Source organism: Euwallacea similis, chromosome 8 (genome assembly GCF_039881205.1).
Source record: "Euwallacea similis isolate ESF13 chromosome 8, ESF131.1, whole genome shotgun sequence".
NCBI classification, from domain to species: Eukaryota; Metazoa; Arthropoda; class Insecta; order Coleoptera; family Curculionidae; genus Euwallacea; species Euwallacea similis.
Window position 1 is genome coordinate 3,887,651 of NC_089616.1, and position 24,132 is coordinate 3,911,782.

The 24,132-nt window shown below is 37.0% G+C and overlaps 1 protein-coding gene across 2 annotated transcripts in view; it reads left to right on the forward strand.

Annotated features, from left to right (window-relative positions):
• The first annotated feature begins 2,789 nt into the window (after nucleotides 1–2,789).
• The window catches only part of LOC136410181 (homeobox protein abdominal-A homolog), a 29,232-nt gene continuing 7,889 nt past the window's right edge, over nucleotides 2,790–24,132 (forward strand). The window contains exons 1-2 of one of the 2 annotated variants that reach the window (XM_066392218.1): nucleotides 2,790–3,901; nucleotides 9,248–9,280. In XM_066392218.1, coding sequence (XP_066248315.1) covers nucleotides 3,253–3,901; nucleotides 9,248–9,280 — 682 coding nt within the window. In that variant the 5' untranslated portion in view covers nucleotides 2,790–3,252. Of the gene's footprint in view, nucleotides 3,902–9,247; nucleotides 9,293–24,132 lie in introns of both variants that reach the window. The other variant, XM_066392217.1, reaches the window with a different exon arrangement.

Sequence of the window (24,132 nt, forward strand, 5' to 3'; positions counted from 1 at the left end):
TCCCAATTTTTTTCCTCTTACAAATTTACAGTGAATTTATTTATCTATAACTCATAGACATAAGGGAGGAGAGTACTTGCAAAAAATGTTATTATTAATAACATTAACTAATTTTTACTTATGCATAGATCTAATTAACCCACCCCCATTAACACAAACCCGGAGCTTAAACCACCCCTTTAAGAATAATTTGGAAGTCGAGACGCAAAGCTCATGAAGGTTTGTGACCCCCGGCGCATTTCTCTAATGGCAACGTTTCGAGGTTTGTTTATGGGTGCGTTAATGTCGAGATATTCAAGAGGATTGTCTAAGACTTGGTCTAATGGGTTGTTTGTCTTTGGAAATTCAGATAACGGTCGAAAACGGAAAATCTCTTGCGGGGATTGTCATTGAAGGTTTCGGTAGATGAACTAAGATTGGCTCGGTGCATTTTAAACAAAGTTTCGTGCATACGTTAGGAGAGAGACAGAGAGAACAAGAAGAAAATCTTTTTAAATTGGATGAAAGACGGGATAATAAAAGAGGCCAAATAAAATAGCGTGAAAGTTGACAACTCTCAAGCTAACTAAACCGACAAACAGATTATTACTATTGGCCAACATAAAGCTTTATTGGCCATTAGAGTGTCGTATAAAATATATTGCTTGCCACTCTTTCAGCAATAAATTTGAGCCCTTTATTGCTTCTCTTTTGCATTCATTTAGATTATTTTGTTAATTTTTAAGACTGTAAAAGTTTGGCTTTTTTTTAACTGACTGAGTGAGGGAGTTTTGCAATTTATCTCATTGGCATAAGAGAAACCTTCCATAGAGTCTTATCTTTCAATGTGTTTTTACAATCTTTTTTTTCTTTTCTGGTGTCATTGTTTGTCAACTCATTTTCAGCCTCATCACTCGTCTCCCTTTTATACTGTTTTTATTTTCTTCTTTATTCCTTCAGCTGCTTTTTCCTTCACAGTTCTTAATTTCGCTCACATGAGCGAAATGGTCTTTTCCCCTCTAGTCTCATTATGTTATTTTATATTTATATTATTTATCTTAGTAACCCAATTAATCCTGTTTTTTTTAAGATAAAAACTGCAGTTTTTCATTTTAGATTAAACTTATGAATGACTAAAACGCAGTTTTCGATTAAAACCTTCATAAATTTAAACTCAACCCTCCAACATTTAGCATGTTTACTGACCTCATCATAAAACCATAACCCTAAATCAAAAACCTTTTTTCTCGCATTAATATTTGTCTTTTCTATTTTAGGTAAACTTTCGGCATACCCTCAAAGGTAAGTCCCTAAGCCTATAGTGATGATTATCGAAGCCGCAAAACTACGGGACGTCCATAAAACTTATGGGCGATGCGTAATTTAAAACAAGAGCGAAGGGCCCATTTTTCCCTCACAATGGTGTAGGCGGACAGGCCAAGGGGCATATTTTATTAAGGGCATATTTCGGACCAGTAAAACATGGATTAAAGTGACAATCGCCCAGGGTGGTGTTTAGATAAAACTATGCCTAGTTTGTCTGCTCATGCAGAGCGAGTCGAAATTATAATATGAAACTGAGAAGTATTCTGCGGTTATTGTATAGGGAGGATACAGGGACGTAATGCGTTTTTTTTTGTGGCGCACTGCCTTGATTAATTTGAGAAAACTTTTGTGTAAATCCGATGAATGTTAAGAACTGTGAATTGTTGAATAGAAATGATATCCTCCGCAGTTATTACCCAGTCAAATTTGTAGTTCATGTCAGTACCATGGATTTTCATGGTGCGTGAGTGATCATAAATCCGAAGTATATATATATTTTTTAAAGTTAATGTTAATGTTAATGTTAATGTTAGTATTTTTGCTATAAAATTTTAACCTCTTTTCATTCGATACATGGACAATTTCTCAATTATTTTGTCTTCGTATCATACGTTACAAATTGCCTTACGAGCTTTGGTTAGAGATTTCTTTAAGGTAATACTCATCATTACTCATCTGAAAGCTTTCTAATCGTTATCTGTATTTCAACTATATATTACAACTATGAATTTGACAATGTCTGAGTTACCAAAAATGCATTATTTTTATTTTTACTGTTAGTACGGTCCTGAACTGTAATATCGGAAACTGAAAAAATACGGTAACGAATATTTAAAGTCCCTAAAAATTGCAGCATCTTTCCCATTTAACCGATTATGTAGCTCTCACTGTTATCTCATTAGTATCAGTTACGTGTACATACCGAAGTAAGACACCATATACAAAATTCATAACGGGCCCTACATACACATAATTCATATTTTGCCCAGTAAATTACTTATCAATTTTGGTAAATTGTAAATAGTGGAATAAAAAAAATGGTTGACGGACAATTATTGTCCTATGCTCTAAACTAACCTAATTTTCCCTTACATTTCTGGAGCTGTTAATAAGGTTGGAAAACATGTTTATGAACATGTTTTATAATAAATTATTCTTGAAATCCAAAGTACGTCCCTGTCGTTTGTTCGTTCGCCTCTGGTCTTTTCACTCTTTTTACTCTCTTTTTTGCCCATTCCACAATATTCCCATCTCTCTCATCTCATCATACCTTTGATTGCCTCTCTCTCGCAGAGATGGCGCCACAAGAGAATATTTCTATATGTGGAATATTGATCATAATGCTACTAGTGATATACTTAAAACGTTGCACATCACAAAAGTGGATGGGAATTCCGTGCAACGAATATCATAAATAATTGTTTACGTCCAAAATATTTTGGTTGCAAGTTTGTTAAATTTTATTTTTGTTTTGATATTTTTTTGAGAAAAAACGTTTAAAAGTATTTTGCGAAAATTTTCCAATAATTATCGCGGCATTAATTGAACAAATACGACGGAAAAATCTGGTGGAAATCGGCATCGGCAGCATCACAGATCATCTGCGAACCGAAAGTTGGAGTGCGGCGTGGCCGGACGCAGGGCAGGCACCGCACATTCTGCGCAGTGTTGCCATTGGCGCGGGCCGCACCTGCTCCGATTGGCGCCGGATGGAGGGGTGCGCCATTACGATCTCTAGTACCGCGGATAAGGCATAGAGGGCTATAGACTGCACATACATGGGTCATAAAGGATTCGAAGAAGTAGAGGAGAAGGACGCGTAAGAAAACACTCTGGGTTAAACGAGTGCCGGCGGTCGTAAAATAGCGCGGCGCGAAATTGCTTCACGTTCCGACGGACTATGGTAATCAGTGCGCGAATCGGGTGCAGTGGTCAGGCCCCAAAGCGATGAGTTCCAAATTCATCATTGATAGCATGCTCCCGAAGTACCATCAGCAATTCCAGCATCAGCACTTGTTCCAGACGTCCCCGGTCAGTACTGCCTCAATCGAAGCTAGCTTAGCTTCAGTCGTCAACTACAGCTCGTCCGCCGGTTCTCCAAGCGGTTCTTCCCCTCAGCACTCAAACAGCAGCGCCTCTTCCACATCTCCGGCTTCCAGAATGTATCCCTACGTGTCGGCAGCGACCGCGGCAGCTCATCACCACCACCAACAACAAGCGGTAGCTGCCTTCAATGCTGCAGCTACAGGGTCTATGGTGCCTGGAGGGTTTCCTACCAGCGCCAGCACCGCCGCCCTTGCAGCCGCTGCAGCTGTAGATGCAGCCACAGATAAGTCTTGTAGATATACAGCTGGGTTGACTGGCAACGTGGCCCCTACAGATTCGATGGTGAATTACACCTTGGGGCACCATCACCAGAATGGTGCGGCGGTGTCGGCAGCTAGCTCAGTCAGTGCAGCTTCAGCTTCGATCGCTCAGTTTTATCATCAGGCAGCTAGCGCTGTTGTCGATCCTTTGAATTCTTGCTCGCAACCGACGGCAGCCGGAGGACAGCCCATTCCTGACATACCTAGATATCCTTGGATGACAATCACAGGTAAAATCAACAGTTCTTTTCCAGGGTTTGTGTCCAGATTCAAATTTGAGCTTCACATATTTGAAGCTGAACAGAAGATACGCAGGCGATCTACTGTAAATGGAAGGAAAAGTTGTTGTTTAGTTGTTATTAAATCAACAATGTTGCCAATTTCTCGTTGAGCTGGGCATGCGCCACTTTCTAGTGACTTTTGTCAGGGTTGAGACATTATTGTAAATTGCTCTTCAGGAGGTCTTAATTTTGGGGCCCGACGGATTGAGGTTAAATGGGACGCTGAACGACGAAAATTTGCTTTAAAAAACTATAGAGAACTGCTACAATCTCCATACTAAAATTTGCTAAAAGTATATGATCCATTGCGCAAGATTGTATATTGATTAGATTGCATACGTCACGCATGCGCGTTAATCCAAGCTAAAAATTATCGCGCATTGTGTGAACGCCATTTTGGTTATCAAGTATGTTTCATAATAAAAATTCTATTAAACCTCTTAAATTGAAATCGCATAATTACTTTTTAAATGTAATTTGAAGACTAATTAAAATAGTAATAATTACAATAAATTACATCAATGTTACTGGCAAAGTGGAATACTAAAAATATAGCGTGAGGCGTTGAAAGTTTAGGAAATTGTTTGAAATATTCCTGGAAATTCAAAGAAATTCACATAAACATGCGATTTTTATCATATATCTTGCAGCCTATTCTAGTGGAATTCTTTCTAAATAAAGGCGAGAGTTTTGGCATTTTTTCCTAAGTAGGTATATTCATAAAAATTTGTATTAAACGAATGAACAAGACCAATCAAAGCACCTCGAGTTCCATTTCCACTTCCTACGGCCCTAAAGTCAGCTTTGTGGTATATAAGTAGACTCTGCCCTACGCTGAATTTCCGAAAATCAAAGAAATTAATTTCCTGTAATCTTGATAGGGTATTCCATAGGGTATCATCAAAGAGGTCGATTTGATCAAAATCATGGGAATCGTTCGAGCCATCTTTGTAAACTAAGGGAAATTCTCTCTATCCTTACAATTTTCAAAACCATCCTATTTTAGCCTATCCCAGTGGAAAGAATTGCGGCGGAATGTAGGAGAAAGTTTCTGTTTACTAACCACGATGTTAACCAGTAGTTGAAAGGCTCTTACTGCAGCCTTTGATTACACAAAATCTCATTCTAATCTAGTTTTTCGGCCATTATAAAATTCTGCAGTTTTTCAGCTGTGATCTTTTGTTTTAGGGTAAAAAGATTCAGATGATCTAAAATTTCCTAAATTTTGTAGATGTTTGTTCTTCCGCAGAGAACCTCTACCCTTAAGATCAACGAAATATCATACTAATTATTCACACATTCATTGAGACCTTCACAGTGATGCACTCATTTCAGTTTTCACGTATTTTTCAATAAAAATTCATATAAAAAAACTTCAATTATATCCGTTCAGTTTAAATATTACTTTTTGAATTATTTTTGATGACGCTCTCATGAAAAAACCTACAAAAATTGAGGAATGTCTGCAGATGGAGGTGAAAACACATTTACTACATCAGTGATTCATTTCATGTCAGCTGGCATTGCTCACCCGACATTGAATTATTATATTTTCGAGTATTTCTCTACAATGTAGAAAGCACTGTTATTATTAAATAAAAAACCATTTTGGAATCCCATTATGTCCAATTAAAACTGTTAGTTATCAATGGGCAGTTGGTCAACGAAAAGGAAACCATTACGAGGTTAAAAGGATTAATGGTACTAATCCTCGTCGGGCTCTACTTTTTCCTCAGCTATTTTTAGCTGATTATGTAAAACAAGCAATTAGAACACAATAAAAATTAGGATTTTATTGCTCTCAAGCGATTAAAATTAAGTATTTTAATGAAGAATCTGTCTGCTTGGTTAACTATGATGATTTAGTGTTTATATAGATTTTAATTGGGATATTAATTTTTTTTGCTTTGAAGAGTTAAATTAGGGCTTTCCCTCTTCCGTGAAACAACCCCAAGAGAAGCATATTCAAATGCGCTTAGTGGGGCATAAAAACTTCTACGATTTTACCATAAACAAACAATTTTTATCGAGGTAACACTTTATGGGTGCTTAAAGGATGTTTTACAATCTTTTTATTGGCCAATATTTACACACTAACTTCTGTGGCAGCCTTTTATCACCATTTTTCCTAACAGTAACCATTTCGACAATTAATCGTTTTTAAACGGTAATAAACATTTTACGAGTACAGACCGAGGAAGATGCTTCCTTGTTGTGAATGGCCAGCTCCTGGTTTTACTACTGAGATTTAGTAACATTTTGTTTCAATTGGCAAACTCACCAGTCAAATAACGATAATTTTATAGGTCTATTAATACATATTTTAGTAATAAAACGGCCTTGATTTAGCAACAAGGATATCTCATGTGAAGTAAGTGGGAATAATGGTTCTAATAGGTTTTATATGCGGTCAGAGAACGGAATTGGATTTTAGTGTTCTCTTTGTAGTTTTTTTGAAAAATCGCGCATATTTATCAGTTCAATTTTTGGATCAAATTACGAGCCAAAGCTATAGGAATTATTAATGAGTTCTTCGAGTTTTACCCCCTTAACCTAGCGCGCTATTTGTGACAACACTTGATCATATCTCTAAGTCTGAACTCTTGTTCCGACCTCAAATATTCAAAAAATCGTAAATATAGTAGTTACAATAGCGAAGTACCTTTGATCGCAGGTTCACGCCCCTTTTACCACTGACTCGAACGTGTGTCTTGTTGGAAAGTTGGATGTCCGAATAACTACATATATGTATTCCAATCAAATGCCGGCAGTTGTGCGATGTTGAGACATATTAAGAGACTTCTCAATGCCTGCAGAAGGAAAGTCTATCCTGTCGAAATGGAAATGCTCAAAATTTCCTACTTAGTTGAACCATTTTCTAGAACTTTGCAACAATTCCTCAAACAATCTCTCGATCGTGACAGAAAAAGACTCTGATGATGATCTGTCGAATACCTTTTAGAGCATCATGATTTTAGGATGAAATTTTTTTGGTTTTTAGAAATTAAGTAGGATGCTGATCATTCTACTTGCACACTCACAGAATTGTCTTTCGAAATTCAAGCGGGGCAGGGAGGCGTTAAGTGGCTGTAAAATGCTTGTAAACACCCCAAAAGTCGAAAATTTCCCCCTCTGTCTCATGAAATTATTGTACTGCAAATGTGTACTGCAAAATTCGTTTTGGGGTGTTCCTCAGAGCACTGTCTTTTCCTCCGTACATTACGTATCAACGGCCTGGCGGCCAACCTTTTGAAATCTGAGTCACAAAGCCATACTAAACTGCAGTTAATTATGTATTCTAATAATTGCACTATGGCGATAACAGCAAACAATATAAATGAGCTGATCGATCAGGTCATTACAATTATTGGTTTACAGCTTTCTTAATGGAGAAATAACCCTTTTGTTAATAAATCTAAGACTAACTACATGATCATTACCCATCGTAAATTCTAACAGTAACAGAATAATGTCAGAACAATGTTTTTCACCCCGTATGATGTACCCCCATATTTTTTAAAATAGACTGAACCTCAAGCTAGCAAATATGTACCTTTGGTCGCTCAATGGTCGCCAAAGGTCACGATTCAATGCGCCCTTATTGAAAAGAAGATGGTTTTTGTTAACGCTTTTTACACTGTTTAAAATACCTACCTCTTATAGTTATATGTGGTTTACAAATGTCATGTATCTTGCTAATCGGGTAATTTTTGTGGTATTATTATGGCATTTTTGCATTATTGTTGTGATTTAACTTGATATAACTGAAATATTTTTGCCTCGAGATTTATGAATGGCAAGTATTTTAAATATTCTATAAAACTATAATAAAAAAATCTTTTTCATCGAAAACTGTTAATTTTATAGTCACCGACAAGAGTACTTTTTTTAGTGTAAGGTTTTGGTCTATCTAAAAGAGTTTAGCTCCTTCATCTTACAGGCTAAAAAAACTGGGTATTATTCTATTAGAGTCAGGCCATCTTTGGTAAACTAAACAAGGCGCCTTTTTAAACAGTCAAAATTAAGATTTTGTGCTGTATAAATCCGGCAGATTGCTCATAGGTTCTGGGATACTCTGCATATTGACTCACAGTACTGCAAACTGATCACCTTTTGCAGGTATATTGTGCGTTTACTTATTACCGTTTAAGCTGTAGGATTTTTTTTGGGGCCAATTTGCAGATCCTGGCAAAATTTGTTTATTCTTTAAAAGAATAAAAACTACTATTTTCCTTGAAACGGACATTTTATTCCTATTTAAATTTTAGAGAGGTATACGGGAAATTTAAAATCGACTTTTTTCTTTGGGACTTTCTATCCTAAACTCAAAGCCAAGGTTTCGACGAATACCTAAACTTTATGATATCTGGAAAACTGGAAGACGTTCATTTCAAAGGAATGTCGACTATTCTACAGTACAAAGAGATAAACAGACTTCAAAATACCTGTAAATAGATAGAATCCCTAGAAAGGGGCGTTGAAAGTTTCCCTCAGCCCAATAAATTGCGTTCCACTGGAAGAGGATGATTTCGAACAATATATGCCTAAAAAACGATTTTCCAACAATTTCCATGATCTTTACAGCAATGACGATGCCGTATTGAGCGACCTATATCGAATCATAATGTTAAGACCTAAATTTTTTCGATTTCTAAAAACGTAACTTCGTGGTTATCAGTCCGTGGGTCTCTTATATTCACCAAACTGACGTACTTTAATTGAATTTTCACTTTTACAATTAGACGCTTCTGCTCCACTTGATTTAGAGGATTATTTCGAAGAATTTTGTTGCGCTGCACGGTAATGTCGTAATAGAATTTAGTGCACCCCAAGAAGGTGAAAATTATCCCTAAATTATCCTAAAATTTAAAAAAATCTATATTTAAAGTGAAATACTTAAAATCGAGCTTCTTTTTAGTCTCAATGTTACTTTAATTTTAATTAGAACCCGGCATCATCCATCCTCCTTTGCCCTGTTTCGAAAAAGTGATATATTTTAACAAATAACGATGTCAACAAAATAACAATAATTGTTGTTTACATTAGATAAACGTGTATTGTGGCCGCTTAAATTACAATTTGTGTTTAAATAATTGCCAAAATAGGCCATTTAAATAAATTAAGCATCACCGAAGCCCCAGAGTATAATAAAACGTTTAGATAAATGTATATGGAATACCAATTCAACATTTGAAAGACACTTCAAAAGTTTTATTTCAGGTCTTGTCGAACCAACGAGAAATTGGCAACTTTAGATTTGATACCTATTTATTCTCTATTTGTTTTCTTTTTTAGACTGGATGAGTCCCTTTGACCGGGTCGTCTGTGGTGAGTACAATGGTACATATTTTTTGATTTTCTTATTTTAGTTTTAGTTTATTTTTAAATACCCCATAGTAGTTACGGTTACCAAAACACTGCATTGGTGTGGCAGAAACTTGCACCCCTTTTCAACCTAACCCTTCTTTTACCTGGAACCCAACAGAAAAAAAGAGAAATCTTTTTGCACGGTATATTTATTAGTGAAAGTTGGCTTTTAAAGGGTTGCACTGCGTATCTAAAATACGGTCAACTAGCAGATGCTTATTTAAAGCTCTACTCGCATTGTGTGGTCAGTACTCGCCAGAGCTATTCCAGTCTGCATAAGTACCTAATATGGTTTAATAATACGGGTAATAAATGCCTTCAATTTACATGGACCTTGACTGCAGTTAATAGAAAAGGCGATCGTAGGATGCCGTTTATTTAGGCATTATGTGAACGATGATTATTTAATTGCAGTGAAACATTCCTGCTCGGTGCATATAAGAGCCAAGGAGAAAAATACCCTTTTTTCGACCGCTGAAACACGTACATAAACTGTAACTTGAATACCAAACTGAACTGGCCGTGAACTTGTATTCGGACAGCGTACATTTTTATAATATAAATAAAGTTTGTCAACAGGCCGTAATGTGTCACTTTGTATTAGCACGAGGCACCATCTTGGATTACCCGATTATGGTGAATAAAGCATTTGAACTGCCATTTTTATCGCCATAACGGTCGGTTTGTGGTCAGTTTATTTTTGAACTTTATTGTTTCATTATACATTTTGACGGTCTCGCTATCTTTATAAAGATTTGTATATATTTGATTACATTTAGGACGAGTCGTAATCATCCTTTTTGGATTAATTTTAATCATTGGCGAGGTTCCAGGGACTTTCAACTCCGAGGCGATTTATTAAAGGGGGACGCTTTTAAGTTGAGAGAAGCGTTAAGTGGTTTACAAAAAGTATTTCTTCGTTAAACTGCTGGAGAAAATAAGTTAAGTCACCCTTAAAAACGCATATCCCCACCGTCATCCCTGCGAAGCAGCCCTTAAAACTTTTACGAGACCCTTTCACGTCCCACAACGTCTATATATTAGGCCCTTTTGCCTGTCGCTAATTTCATGGAGATGCCCTCGTATGTACTTACCACAACTGTCAAAATGGCCCAACGTTTAAACCGCGGACCCTTTTTGGCAATTTCGAGTACGACTCCCCCTCGACCAATATCCCTACAACTGATGTCCGTAGGTCCACTTCAAGGGACTTTTACGGAGGGTCAATAAATTTTAACTAAAAAAAGTGTTAAATTGTCTCAGAGGAAGTTTTTGATGGTCTTATCGGAGTCTGAACGTCTCGAGACTCGCATCGGAAACATGCATAACAGCACTTCACTAAAGCCTGGCAAGGTAATTAATTAAGCCTAAACTAGATGGTAAAAAATCTCTTGAAAGTGATATAAACCATGCGGAATAATTTTGTGCATGTGTAGGCGCCTTGCAGTCGAAAACAACATATACATACTTCATAAGCCAGCTTTACTTTGCTGCTTATCGAGCAGTACCAGGGGATATTTATAAGTACTTTGAGTGTTTGAAGTTTTGATTGTTGGAGATAGTCTAATGAAGACACAGTTTTCCGAGTAGTGAACCCATAACTTAGGGCCAGCGTCAATTAACGGAAAGTTCAACTGTGTTATTTGAAGTCTCTTGTTCCAAACGGAAAGCCATTAGGGCTGGAAATATCGCTCAACTTTCCCACGACTGGAAAACCATCAAGTATATTACCATTAAATGTCGGTCGTGAAGCAGTTGCAAAATAACTCTTTAATCGACTTCAGTTATTTTTCTCTAAATCACTTTTAGTGCCCATTAAAATTTTAAAAATGATTTTTTTTATTTCTGGATGCATGAAGTTGTTACTACTGGTGACAAATGTGAAGTTTGAACTCTCCGAGGGACTTCAGTGGTACCGCTTATGGTGAACATATTTAAAAAAATGTTAAAAATAAAAGAAACAATTACCCTTCCAGCAGAAAAAGTAACTAAGAAGCTGAAAAAAATCCTGAACTTTCTGCCTTGCTATATGAAATGCCGGCTATTTAATGTGAAATGGCAGGAGGCTTCAAAGCGTTTTGTGAATACCTACGTACAAAGGAGCTACGAAAATTACTTATTGTTATAGTTCTACCAGCTAAATACTAACTTATCATTGCAGCAGAAATTTTGTCACGCACCCATCGAGAACACAAATGTTTGTAGTATAGTGGGTGATTTGCAAAGCCAACATTTTTAAGTTCATTGACCACCACTGTCCCTAAGAAAATCGCCTCAAGAACATGCAGGCAAACCGTGTGTGACTGCCAAGAAATCCAAGACAAAAATGAAAAGAAAAAAACACGGAATAACAAACAAACGCGTGGGTTATTAGCAGTGCAAGCACGTTTAAATGGTGATTTATGGTTTTTCCTTCTTTGGGTGGATGGTTTCTGGTTTGTTTGGGCTTCTGCGGGTATTTTGTAAAATTATTGAAAACTGATATTTCACTCTGTGTGGATAGTATGTGAGTCAGGCGATAAGTTTTTAGTCACAACAAGGCACTTTTAGATACCTACAAATTTTAAGATCTTTTTAAACAAGTACAAATTATTGTTGGGTGCTAGAGGGTAAAAAGTAGAACGATTTGGCTAAACTCGACTTAGACAAAAGTTGCTTGTTCTCTTTCAAATTGTACCTAAGGGATTTTGGGCACGACAAATGCACAAGCGTCACCTGTCCAGCTAGCTAGCGCAAAATGGTATGGAAATAACTTCTCGTTCCGGAAAAGTTTATAAATTGAAGATTTGCTGCCCCCCCCCCCCCTCTCTTCAGAGATGTATCTGCTGCTAATCTCTCAATCCCCCAATCTTCTACTGGTCTTTTGCTGAACGAGCTATCTTAAATTTTAAATAAATTCCGAGATTCGGAGAAGAATATTCTTTTCAAATCTTTGTGTCAGTGTTTTTTGTTTTAACTTACCTTTCTGGCGTGCTGTGTGTTGCCTCACGAAGTGGATACACATTGTGCGATTCGAAGTCAGCTCAATAAATCGTCTTTTTGGTTGCTACTTTCATAATAACCGAGTGATAGCGAAGACCACCCTCAAGCAGTTGCAGATTAACTGGAGGAGGAACCCTGAAATTGTTGTTTTGGGAGTAACAAAATTAGTTTCGACGATTTTTATCTGCTGGTGCGTTATACTCATTTGCATCAATGTTTCTGCAACACCCCGTATATCTGCAGTAATTTTAGGGTTATAAGAGCTCTTCTTGGGTGAATCACAAATTTGTAATTCAAGAGTCAAATCACATATATCATACAGAGGTGCCGTAAATAGATCCGGAGGCCCCCCGCTTTACGACGTGCTGTACGTCTGCGGCATGCACAACTTCCACTTTCCCCGTACATGAGGCCTTATCTTGGGACGTCTCTAGAGCCCTCTTCAAGCTATTTTATGGCCGACAGTCCGCACTCACCCTCGCACACCCCTTGGTGTTATTTGGGTGCAGGCAATGTTGCCGAACATAGGCAATTTGCCTGCTTTGCGAATTCGCATTTTTTATGTAGAGGGCACTTTGTAACGTTTATTTTTAAGACGGCTCTAAAAACCCTTTTCCAAATCAATAAATCATCCTTTACGAGCTTTTATTTTTATTTGACTAGCCGTAAATCTCTTTTCCTAGTTGCTACACACTTCCAAAATTTTTATTGCCGTTTTATGGTCGCGTGGGACTAAGCCTCCAACAGTTAAAAATAAGAAGTTTTAAGAATTAATTTTTTTTATTTTGGAAAGCAATGTTCGGGCAATAATTCATTCACTGCAAATCACCGACGTTTTTAACGCTTATTCAACAAGCATATCTAAAGGTCAAGCACAATTAGTGTTAATTTCAACATATTAAAGGTTAAATTTAATTTAAATCATTCTTTGATGATAGGCGCATAAAATCGGTTTTGTTTTAATTTATCTTTGTTGAAGTGTCCAAATTGTGCAATTTTTAAAGCTCAAAAGAATACCGAGCACTTCAGAAAACGCGACAAATTGATGAGACTGGAAGAATGAGGAGAAAACATCGATAATAACAAATTCATGGCCACCATCAACTATCGCATGCAATAATAAGCTCATTCCAGAAACCATATTGTTCCGTAAAATGATAAATCGAGAAATGTGAAATTCCCAGTATCCATCATTGAAGGACACTCTCACAACAAACAATTTTAAGACCCTTTGTACTGGTAGATCAAAGCCAAGTGCCGATACAAGCAATTTACCCCCCTTATAGGAGGAGATTATCAAAACATAATAAAACAATTAACAGCCAATTAGAATTAGTCAAACAAAGGGAGTAATTTAGTGTTATCGGCCGCGATGACATGTAACATGCTATTACAGCACTCGTTGCATTCAGTTAGTAAACAGATCGTGTTTATACGAGACGCCCTTTGAGCTATGTTTAGGTCTGGTTGCGATACTTTAAAGTTTTGGTTTGTTTTTTGCGTGAGGAATATTCAAGAAATAGAAGGAAAAGGGGCCGAATTTAATTAATCATCACATTTAGGGACAGCGGTTGGTATTGTCGAATTTGTATTCCTTCGCCTACCGATTACACCAGTTTGCGCAGAACATCCCTTTTATCTCATCTTGTCCATCAATTTCTTACAAAATTCCGAATCTAGTCACTAGTAAAATTTAATGGAGCTAGCGTTGGCAACGGAGGGCATGCCCATTTCTGATGTAGAAAAAATTGACTAATGTTAATCGTGTCGATGCGCTCCGTGAGCACAGCCAAATGAAGTTGCCGATATCTCGGGAACTCGTGGATAAATTCAATGTGAGTCAAAGGCACCTAGATTGGCTCATATAAATATATAAGTTTTCTGTCGATAAGTTTTTTCACTATGAAGCTTTTACCAGTAAAATGTAACACCTCGAATACCAATTTAGACTTCAATAAAATTCGCGAATGATTTGTTTGATGTTTAATCAATTTTTTAAGACACGTTTTTCGTTTTTCTACATAAGATATTTCTCCGTTCACTTTTTGAGGTTTTCGTCATGCAAAGCCTTCCCATCCATTGAAATTAAATATTAAAAAAATTCATTTCTCCCTTCCAGCACAACTCAATTTCTAAACCGCCTCTGGAAATTACACAACTGGGAGCACCCCATATTTAAAAAAAACCAAGAAGGCAATTTCAAATTTAAAGCCGGGCTTGCACAAGCCTTATTGGAGGCGTAAATTTCAATTAAGCTTCTAGAAGCAACTAAGACGCTTGCTGGTTCGAAGCACAAACAACAATTTCCTAATCGATTTTATTAGGGAGAGCCCCATTATTTCTACTTCTAACTTCGTTTAGCGTCAGTTGAGACAAGCAATTCGTTTTCGAGTTGGAGCAAATTAAATTTATTGTTCTGTTTTCCTCTCCCGGGGAACGGGGGAGGGTTGTTAAAGGGAGAAATGGCCGATAAAACTTTGGGTTTAATAAATTACAAAATGTCGTCTCTTCTTCTTAACCAGGTGGGCATATGCAGTAGAGCCCCATTTAATTTGGCGCCCAGTCCATGATTGACCAGAGGGGTCCGGCAGCATCCTTTTCCCTGGGGATGCAGCCCTCGGAAGGGTGTTATCTCGTTGGGCAGCAAGGATGATACGTGATTATCATACAAGCAGGTTTTTCAGGCTTAGGGGCATTTCCATGGCCAGTATTTATGGTTTTTGCTTTCGAAGGGAATTGGAATATTCGAAGGGGCTGGAATAAAATTGTAAAGGATTAATTCTGATGGTCCGAAGGGGAAGCTAAACATACAAATTCCCAGAGATTTACAAGATATTATACCATGCGAAAAGCCCCGGCATCTGAATTTACAGCTTGAACTGGCCCTTTCATTCCCGAGATTAAAACTCATATTTTATATTTTCCTCCTCCAGGACCGGCATCTCTGTCTGGCTCGCTCCGTTGCCCTCGCCCCCATTTCCTCGCAACTTTTCCCGATCCATTGCCTTTTCTTTCAGAGTTAATGAGTTCAGAAGTTTTCAAGACTCGTTCCGTTTCACACTTTGCTTCATAAATTAGCCCCGGGCCATTACCGGGATTGAATTTTTCGGCAGTTTAGTGACCCCCCACGCCATTCCACCACGAAAGTTTCCTTTGCGGTTAATATTCCGGGTTTCGGGATCCAGCCCCAATGTGAAAATGTGCTGTTCTAATGCTAATTTTTAGCTCGGGCGAATCGCCGCAAATGAATTGGCCTGTAATTTGCTGAATTTTGAAGCGATATTCGGTATACAATGGCGTGGGATCTGGGGAATCTCCTATGAACTCCATTATAACAAGTTGTCGAAAACCGTAAGATTTATGAAGTCAGCTAAGTTGGGGCTAACTTATGCCGATGACACATACATTACGCGGAAAGAATGTGAGGATAGTTTCAAGGATTTTTGGATGAGAAAAAAAGGGGAATTTTTAGATCAAGGGCCAGATATCTCAGAGAGCAAACACATACATCTCTGTTCTCTTATAATTTAACTATTAGAGTTCCTGTAGGCAGGAGGAAGAGGAGAGACATTTTTTTAAAGCACGTTCTCTTCTCTTATCCTCTTTTACCAAGTTTTGCTCACACGTCTTTGATTTAAAAAATTGCCTTTCGTTGCCGGACCTCTCGATCCTCCTCCTCATGCAGAGCATTGCCAGCTGACTCATAAGTAACAAATGCCAAAACCGTCAGTCTCCTTAATTAGTTTATTAGTTTACAGAGCCGTATTCCAATTAAACTTGAGAGTAATTGCGGTCGTAACAATAAATGTCTCCATTATGGTGAACACAATCGTTCAATAAGCGATTAAAATAAAGTCGTACGCGATTTTTCGAAACGATTCTCGTTGACTTAACGATGTTTATGATTCAATGTTTTATTGTTTGTTGTGTGTGAATAAATGAACGCGGAGTGATTTTGTTTTTTAACACGTTCGGCTCGTTTTCTTCTGATTATGCCGGCTTTATCGCTGATCGTAAAATGGTTAGCACCGTATTAGTATGGTCTTTGGTTCATGCCGTCGACGTCCAATAGTGGCGCCTTGGGTACCCAAGATCAATCAATCGAGAATGCCTAAATTTAACTTTTTCCATAACATCCCCTAAATTGGAAATTGAAAAACAACACCACTAAAACCATGCACTTCTCAAAATAGAGAGTCCTCTAAAACTTGGTCTTGAATAACGCCTATTCTCTCGATAGTCATCAGAAGAAACTGACTCCTCGTCACCCTCATATTCGTCACGGTCTTTATCATCACGCCAAATTTCCACAGCATTTTGATGTACAAAATGCTGTTTTCAAGCTTAAATTCTGTAACAAATTTTCACGTCTCCCTCATACATTTTGCCCCCGATTCATTCACATGCCATAAACTTAACGCCTCTCTACGTGCACTCCCAGCTAATCACCCTTATCTGAGAGTTAACGATATTGGTTTAGGCAAATGAGAGCAATATCATACCTCGCCTGCACAGTTAGTTATGCAGAACAAACTGGCGGTTTGCATAAATACGTTGGAAGCTATGTTTGGTTTAATCAGCTAATAACTGTTCATGACCTGCACTGAATAGGCATCTAATTTCGGATACTGTGTGTCTAAAGGTATTTGAGGAGGAATGTAATAAAACTAAAATTACTAAAAATAAACAGGCCATTTTAATATCTTATCCGGTATAATTTGATCCATAAATCCAGAGTTTACGTCTTACACGCACGCGAGGACCTGCGGAGAGAAAGAAGTTCACAGTCATATTTCACAATCGGTAATTTACGTTCCAGTGAAAACAAAAGTTGGTATAAATATGCCTAAATTAATCTAAATATCATTAAGTCTCAAGGCTCCTAATAAATTTTTTTACCTGTTTTCGATGCTGCTTGAATCTGTTGATATTTGCCTATGTATATGAACTGACTCATACGTGAATGCTTTTGTATGCGACTGGATATCATCGACTATTGTCTTCTTTTTTTTTCACAAAAACGACAGTTATAAAGGCATTTTTTGCACTATCGAGCTTTACCCCTCTCTTAATCTCCTTCTTGAAAACTCTTGAAATCTTTGTTTTTTGTTCTGAATAAACTGGGAATTGGAATATAGATGTTAGTCTGTAGTTGGGACAGCTCAATAACCCATAAACCTCCATCTAGGTGTTCTCTATATACACACTGTAGGATAAGATGCAGCCCCTGTTTACAGGATTTACAAGTGTCGTAATGATATCTTTACGAGGCCGTTAAAACTGAAGGTGTTTAGTATGTTTTACGCACCCAAATTACGGGCCTCTAAAGGGTTTTATGGTACTTTGGAGTAATGTTCGTCGCTTTTTTAGGTAGTTTGTGCCGGTTTTACTACTGTTTGTTTTGCCTTTGATTTAGTGTGGGAATTTCGCGATAAACAATATTTCTGGGCGCGGTTACGAATAAGAAAACCGATTTCTTTTTAAGCATGGGCCATGGGAAAAGCGTGACCACTTTGTTGCCGAGCGATTTTAGCAACGATCTTTAAGAACCCTAATCCCATAATGGATTCCATCCTCAAGTAAATTTATTACCCGAAACTTGTTTTATCCGAAGCCGGCCATAACAAGCCACTATCAGGTTATTTATCTAATTTGAATATCTTCGGCCAGACGGGAATGTTATTCAAATGTGACTTGGACAAGGACGATAAATTACCGGAGGACATTTCTTTATTGTGGACGCCATTACGGCATTATTCAGAATAATTTTCCATTGTGCGGTGATCCACGCACTTTGCATATCTCTTTGAGGGTCTCAATAGCCATTCGTTGACCCTCAATGACGAGCACCCTTTATTGGGAGATTTTTTTACCTCTATCATTGCAAATTCCATCTTTTTGTTTTAGGCACGCCTCCTTAACACGTATTTCCATTATTCCACATACAAGCTTGACCATTTACGTCGAAATGCATACGGCACCACATAAATCTTTCCGCCCATAAATGCAACTAATTTAGCGCAATTAGTTTTCAAAAACTCTAGAGGCAATAAACATCGTCTGCATAATGAGCCAGAGGCACCATCGAAATCGACAAAAGATCGTTATTTACTCGCAACGACAGCTAATTATGGCTACACATCCTTGTAATTTTCGAAATTGCGGTACCAGGTACTTATTATGAAGGATCATATTTAATGGCACCTTTCATTAGGTGTTCTTGGACCATGAGAATGGGCGGCTTGGGATATGATTGTGATGGTTCATAGAAAATTGTGTGTGGTTGTACCGTGAGGATGGTTATTATGTTATCTTTCTCACTTCAGCTCTGTGCTGAGGTCATAGAAGAAGTTCTCGCAGTGAATGAGAGTTCTTCTCAATAATAAAAAGATATTATGTATCCTCGGGAGAGTAGAAATCTGACAATGGAAACTCTTCGTTATCGCCAAGAGAAGAAAGTTTTCCACTAAAAGAGAAAACGTTGAGGAAAATCAGTTAATGGTGAAGTGGAGTTGAAAAAATCTATTTGATTAATTTCAGACATTTTTTAATTAAACATTCGTAAATTAGGAACTCAGTGAGTCATTCTAGTAAATCTGGTAGGAAAAGCATATAAAACGACCCTCTTTCAGTCAAAAAATAAGTTATATTCAGAGTGAGTCAAAAAGAATGGGCCAACACCAAATTGGAGATACTAGTGACGAAAATATTGTGATTAAGCTTAACATGGCTTATACCAATGTTGCTGGTTTAAGAGATACAATGTGTTCCAAGTTTAAATTGTATTTCGAAATTTCTTAATTAAGAAAGTTTTGATAGTATAAGTCTGAAAATTGGTAGTTTTTTGTTTTTTAGTGTGAGAATTGCGAATTTAAGGTTATTTTGACATTGTTTTTAGAGAGCGTTAGTTTCACTGTATTATTTAAATACTTTAAGATTTTTTTAAATCCCTTAAGCCATGCTTAAAACAAGTCGAGAATTTAAAAGAACGATCAATTTTACAAAGAAAATGCACTCTTGTTTAGGTTGTCTAAATTTATCGGTTTTTAAGTTATTTTGCATTTAAAAGATTCAACATATTTTGCTATGATTTTTTTATTCTCAAAAGATGAAAAGGTACGGAGAAGTAATTAAAGCAACAATACATAACAATAATAATTATTGGTAATAGTGATAATGACAAACTTCAAATCAAATGTTTCTGAATGTTAAACAAAATTTTCTTATTATTTTTAAATATATTCGTGGTTTCGCGTACCCTTTGCCGCAGCTCCTGAAGAGTATGGAAATAAAAAAAATTAAAAAAATGAAAAAAAATCATAGCAAAATATAATATTGAACCTTTTAAATGTAAATAACTTAAAAACTAATAGATTTAGACAACCTAAACAAGAGTATATTTGCTCTGTAGAATTGAGAGTTCTTTTAAATTCTCGACTTATTTTAAGCATAGCTCAACAGATTTTAAAAAATGTCTTAGATTACTTAAATAATACAATGAAATCAGCGCCCTCTACGAGCAATGTCAAAATAACGTTAAAATTCGTAATTCTTACACTAAAAAACATAAAACTACCAATTTTCAGATTTATACTATCAAACCTTTCTTTATTAGTGAGAAATTTCAGAATAATATTTTAATTTGGAACAAACTATATCTTTTAAACCAACGACGTTGGTATAAGCCATGTTGAGCTCAATCACAATATTTTGGTGATGAGTATCTCCAGTTTAGTGTTGGCCTAGTCTTTTTGACTCACCCTGTATGTAACAAGTCAAATCAAAAGTTATAAATGTTTTTTAATTTAAAATTTGTGAATTAGGAACCCGTAGAACCGCAGTTTCAAAATTTAAAGAAAGTGGATAGAATGAATGAGAGTTGTTTTATGATTATTCATTTAAAGAAACACCTGGTGATGTACATCATTTTACGTAAAATTACCTGAAAGCTTCTCATTTACAAATAACTTCTCATTTGTACCTCTTATCCGGAAAAAAATCTTCTGTAACGAGGAGTAAATGCGCATTTATCTCATTGTCATATGAATCAGACTATCTATAGGTAAACGAAGAATTTCATGGGCATTTTATGTCGGCAAAATTGCCATAAGCAGTTAACAACAATTGGCCATCTGCACAGAGATATCCGGTTATAGGTTTACTTTGGTAAACGATGCTAATGCAGGATCATCTGAAAAGGTGATAATAATGTGTAATAACGTATTGAAAACATGATAATATGAGAGTGAACTGAAGATTTTGATTTTAAGAAAATTCCCAAAGTCAGTCTACTACGGTGGGAACATGTTAATAAAGGTAATTGAACAGGAACAAACTAAACCTAAAACAATTTTCTTGTGCTGCGGCCACAAAAGTTTAACGAAAACCGCGAAATGAGAATTCCTGCTCATAAATTATTTTAATGGTGATGGGAAAATTTTACCTTGCTAATTGAAGATGCAGAAACAAATGTATATTCTTCTTCTTAATGTCTTTGAGCGGTGCGTCCAACTAGTTCGAGGAAAACTAAGAAAGGCTGTCCTAAAAGAGAGAAACGAAATATATAAAATTGCTCCTCAAATCCAAATCTCAATCAGATTCGTGAATTCACCAAAGAGTCTTTTTAGAAGTTTCTCCAATTCCATGCTCCTTATTATAACTCTTCCAGGTTTCCCGGATCTGTCACATTCGACTCCCCAATAAAGCAACTCAATAATCAAAGATAGCCGCATCAGGCCCGTTTCGGATTCAGGTCTTAAACGCCAATCATAACCAATATAGCACATGAGCACAAATTGCAAAGGTGGGGTCGGCTCTGGTTATCTTGGGGGGGAACAAAAGGCGAATTCGTTTGTTTCGAGCCAACGTTTACGAGCCCCCCGATGGTCGTTTTATCTGGAACACATTTCAACCCATCTCCATCAATCGATTCCGGGGAAGACTCCGGGAATGACGATTTAGTGTTAGTGCCAGTCTCAAATGGTCGTAATGTTTGATTTCGCCATAGCATGTAAGTGACAGCTCATGCTTAGGTGGCATGGTGAACCTGAAAGTGTAATAAAATTTAAATGCAATTCAAATTCCAAACAAAAATTAGATTCCAATGGTAAAAAGCAATTTATAAGCAAAATGGGGCAATTTAATTTTAAACGAGACCCGGAAATTTTAGCAATGCAGATCAGCTTCCATGCTGTGCCATAGATAAATTACGGTTTATAGGAAGCAGGGAAGGCCATAACGGCAGAGGGAGGAGTAATTAATGGTTTAATTGCAGCTGGGGTTGAATTCGTAATTGCAATTAGGCGATGCCACAAAATTTAATCGGGATGCGTATGTACAGGCAATTTTCATCTATCGGATTGTAATGGTATTTTAATTATTACTAATGACATTCGGTGTTGTGGCCTTGCGGAGTGAAGCAGTTAAAAAGAGGCTTTTGTGATGCCACTTTTACGAAGCAATGGAGTTTAATTTTAAGTAAAAAAACTCCCAGCTTTTGCCCATATTTTCTTCACGTGGTGGTGAGGAAAAACTCAGTAGTATATACAGCTAATTTCAGGTGATGCAACAGAAATATTTACAGGAAAGGTCGAACTCACTTAACGAGTAGCGAAAAAGTCGCTAAAAATGTTAAAATTTTAAATATAATATTACCTGGGATGAGTGGTAGAATTGGAAGTCCCCACCCGCTTCTGGTTACGTTTATGGCTGCGCCTACTCACAAGGAACCAGACAGTAATCAGCAGCAAACGGGCAAAATTACTGGTAGTTCGAAGATACAACACCTTCATAGGTAAATGAAGCAAGAGAAAAATTTTCCAAACCACAGAAAAATCACCTCAAAAATATTCCAAATTACTCAAATTGTAATTTAAAGCAAATCCATGTTATTAACTTAAGAAACAGGAGAAAAAACTGCGGAAAGGAAGGACCTTATAAGTGGCACCTCGTGTGGAGCTCCTTTGGACGTCTATGAAGCCACAAATTATTTTTCAAAAAAAGTCAACAAAATACTTCCTTGAAGATTAGAAAAGGAGACATAATGTGCAGTAAATAGTAATACGAAAAGATAGAGACGCAGAATATTGTTTGATCAAAAAAATCACGTGTCTTACGAATTAAAATTCAGCTATTTTGAGCATATTATGCAGAGAATTAGTAAACTTTAAAATGTTTAGGTACTGCCAATGAAGACGTATAAAGATAGGAAAAGAACTCTTTGACCTGCTTCGGACACATCTAAAGGCAACATTGTTTTCATTAACTCACACGCATTACTGTACATGAGAAAACCATGTTAAAACTCCATTATGCTACAAGTAAATTTTACTGCATATTAACTTTAATTATTATTGTAACTTTACAGCTAATAACTCATTCCGAAGCATAATTTTAATAACATTTCCACATGCCACGCCAGTCAAGTATGTGCAGTTGTGATTCATTGGATTCAATATATTTCAACGAAAGAGCTCAGACCTATACACATAGAGAGAAAAATATATTTGAGTTTGAGGCGCATCCTCGACAGCGCAACGTCATCGTCTCCAACAGGATAGAGCCTCGTTTATGCTGCACTCTATATGCAAGCGGCCATTGAAGCCATCGAAACCGGGCATAGAGAGCGGTTGTAATTGCAATGAGACTCTGGATGAAGCTCTGGAATGGCTGGAATAGAGCGTCGCACTTTTTGTGCCTGTCTCCCGTTTTATTCCGTGCAATCAGCAGTTTTGTTTATCGTTGTTTACGGCCAAAGGGCAGTTTGAGCACTGCTGCGGAAAATGTTATTTCGCACTCGTGTCGTAGTGCCAGCAGAAGGCTCCGATAAAATCATAATTACTAAGCCTTGATTCAATCCATAAAATTGAGGTTAGGAACGCTGAGTAGAGCAGTGTGTAAGCGTGTCGATTAAGCTCTGACCAGCAGCCGTAAAGGTTTTATGGGTACTAAACCATAAACCATCACATTACATCGATTTCGGGACTGTTTTGCATTGTAATATTAAATATCGGCTAATTTTATGAGTTTATTTGCGGCTAACGTGACCAAATGTGTGAAATAGGTTATTTAGAAGCTGTTACTTTTTATAGTTGCAGACGGTGGTAAAACAGTGTCTTAATTGGACCCGTTAGTTAAGCGATCGAAACATGTTAAAACAGTCGTAAAATCAAATTCCTATTCAGTTAGCCCATTATAATTGATAATTAATGGTTTAGTGCAACCACAGGCTAATTCATTAAACTTTAAACAGTTATTAAATCCCCTAATTTGTTCTCCTAAATTGTGATAATAAATTGCCTGCAAAACACCTTCCCGACAAGCGCCGCTAATCCAGGGAAACGAAAAGTAATAATTTCACTGCTTCCTTAATTTAAATTTTCACCTCAATTCAGGCTTTAAAAGATTTGTCAGGTGCTATCATTAAGTGCCCAATTTATTTCAATATTGCGCACCATAAAGCCAAGTGAAATCCGAAATTATTATTTTGGCGTGCGTTTGAGAGCACTAACTTTCTCCTTTTGATCTTTATTTTTTAAGCGAACACACCCTTTCGCAATGCCCCAATTCCGAAGAGCCCTTTCTTTTTTTAAGCATTTGCATCATAGTCAACCCCTTGTTGCAACTTTCTAGTTTTACTACGTACCCCCTCACAGGGGGCCATAAACCCTTTTTTTTTTTATTAAGGTAGTGAGAAATGAAAGTTTCTTTTCATCCGCCAATTCCTTGCCAAATTTACAGCTTCAGGTACGAGAAAAAAAACGCCACAAAAGCATGATTTTCTAAAGAAAGAATGGAATTATGTTTGTAAACATTCACTTTACATAACGAGA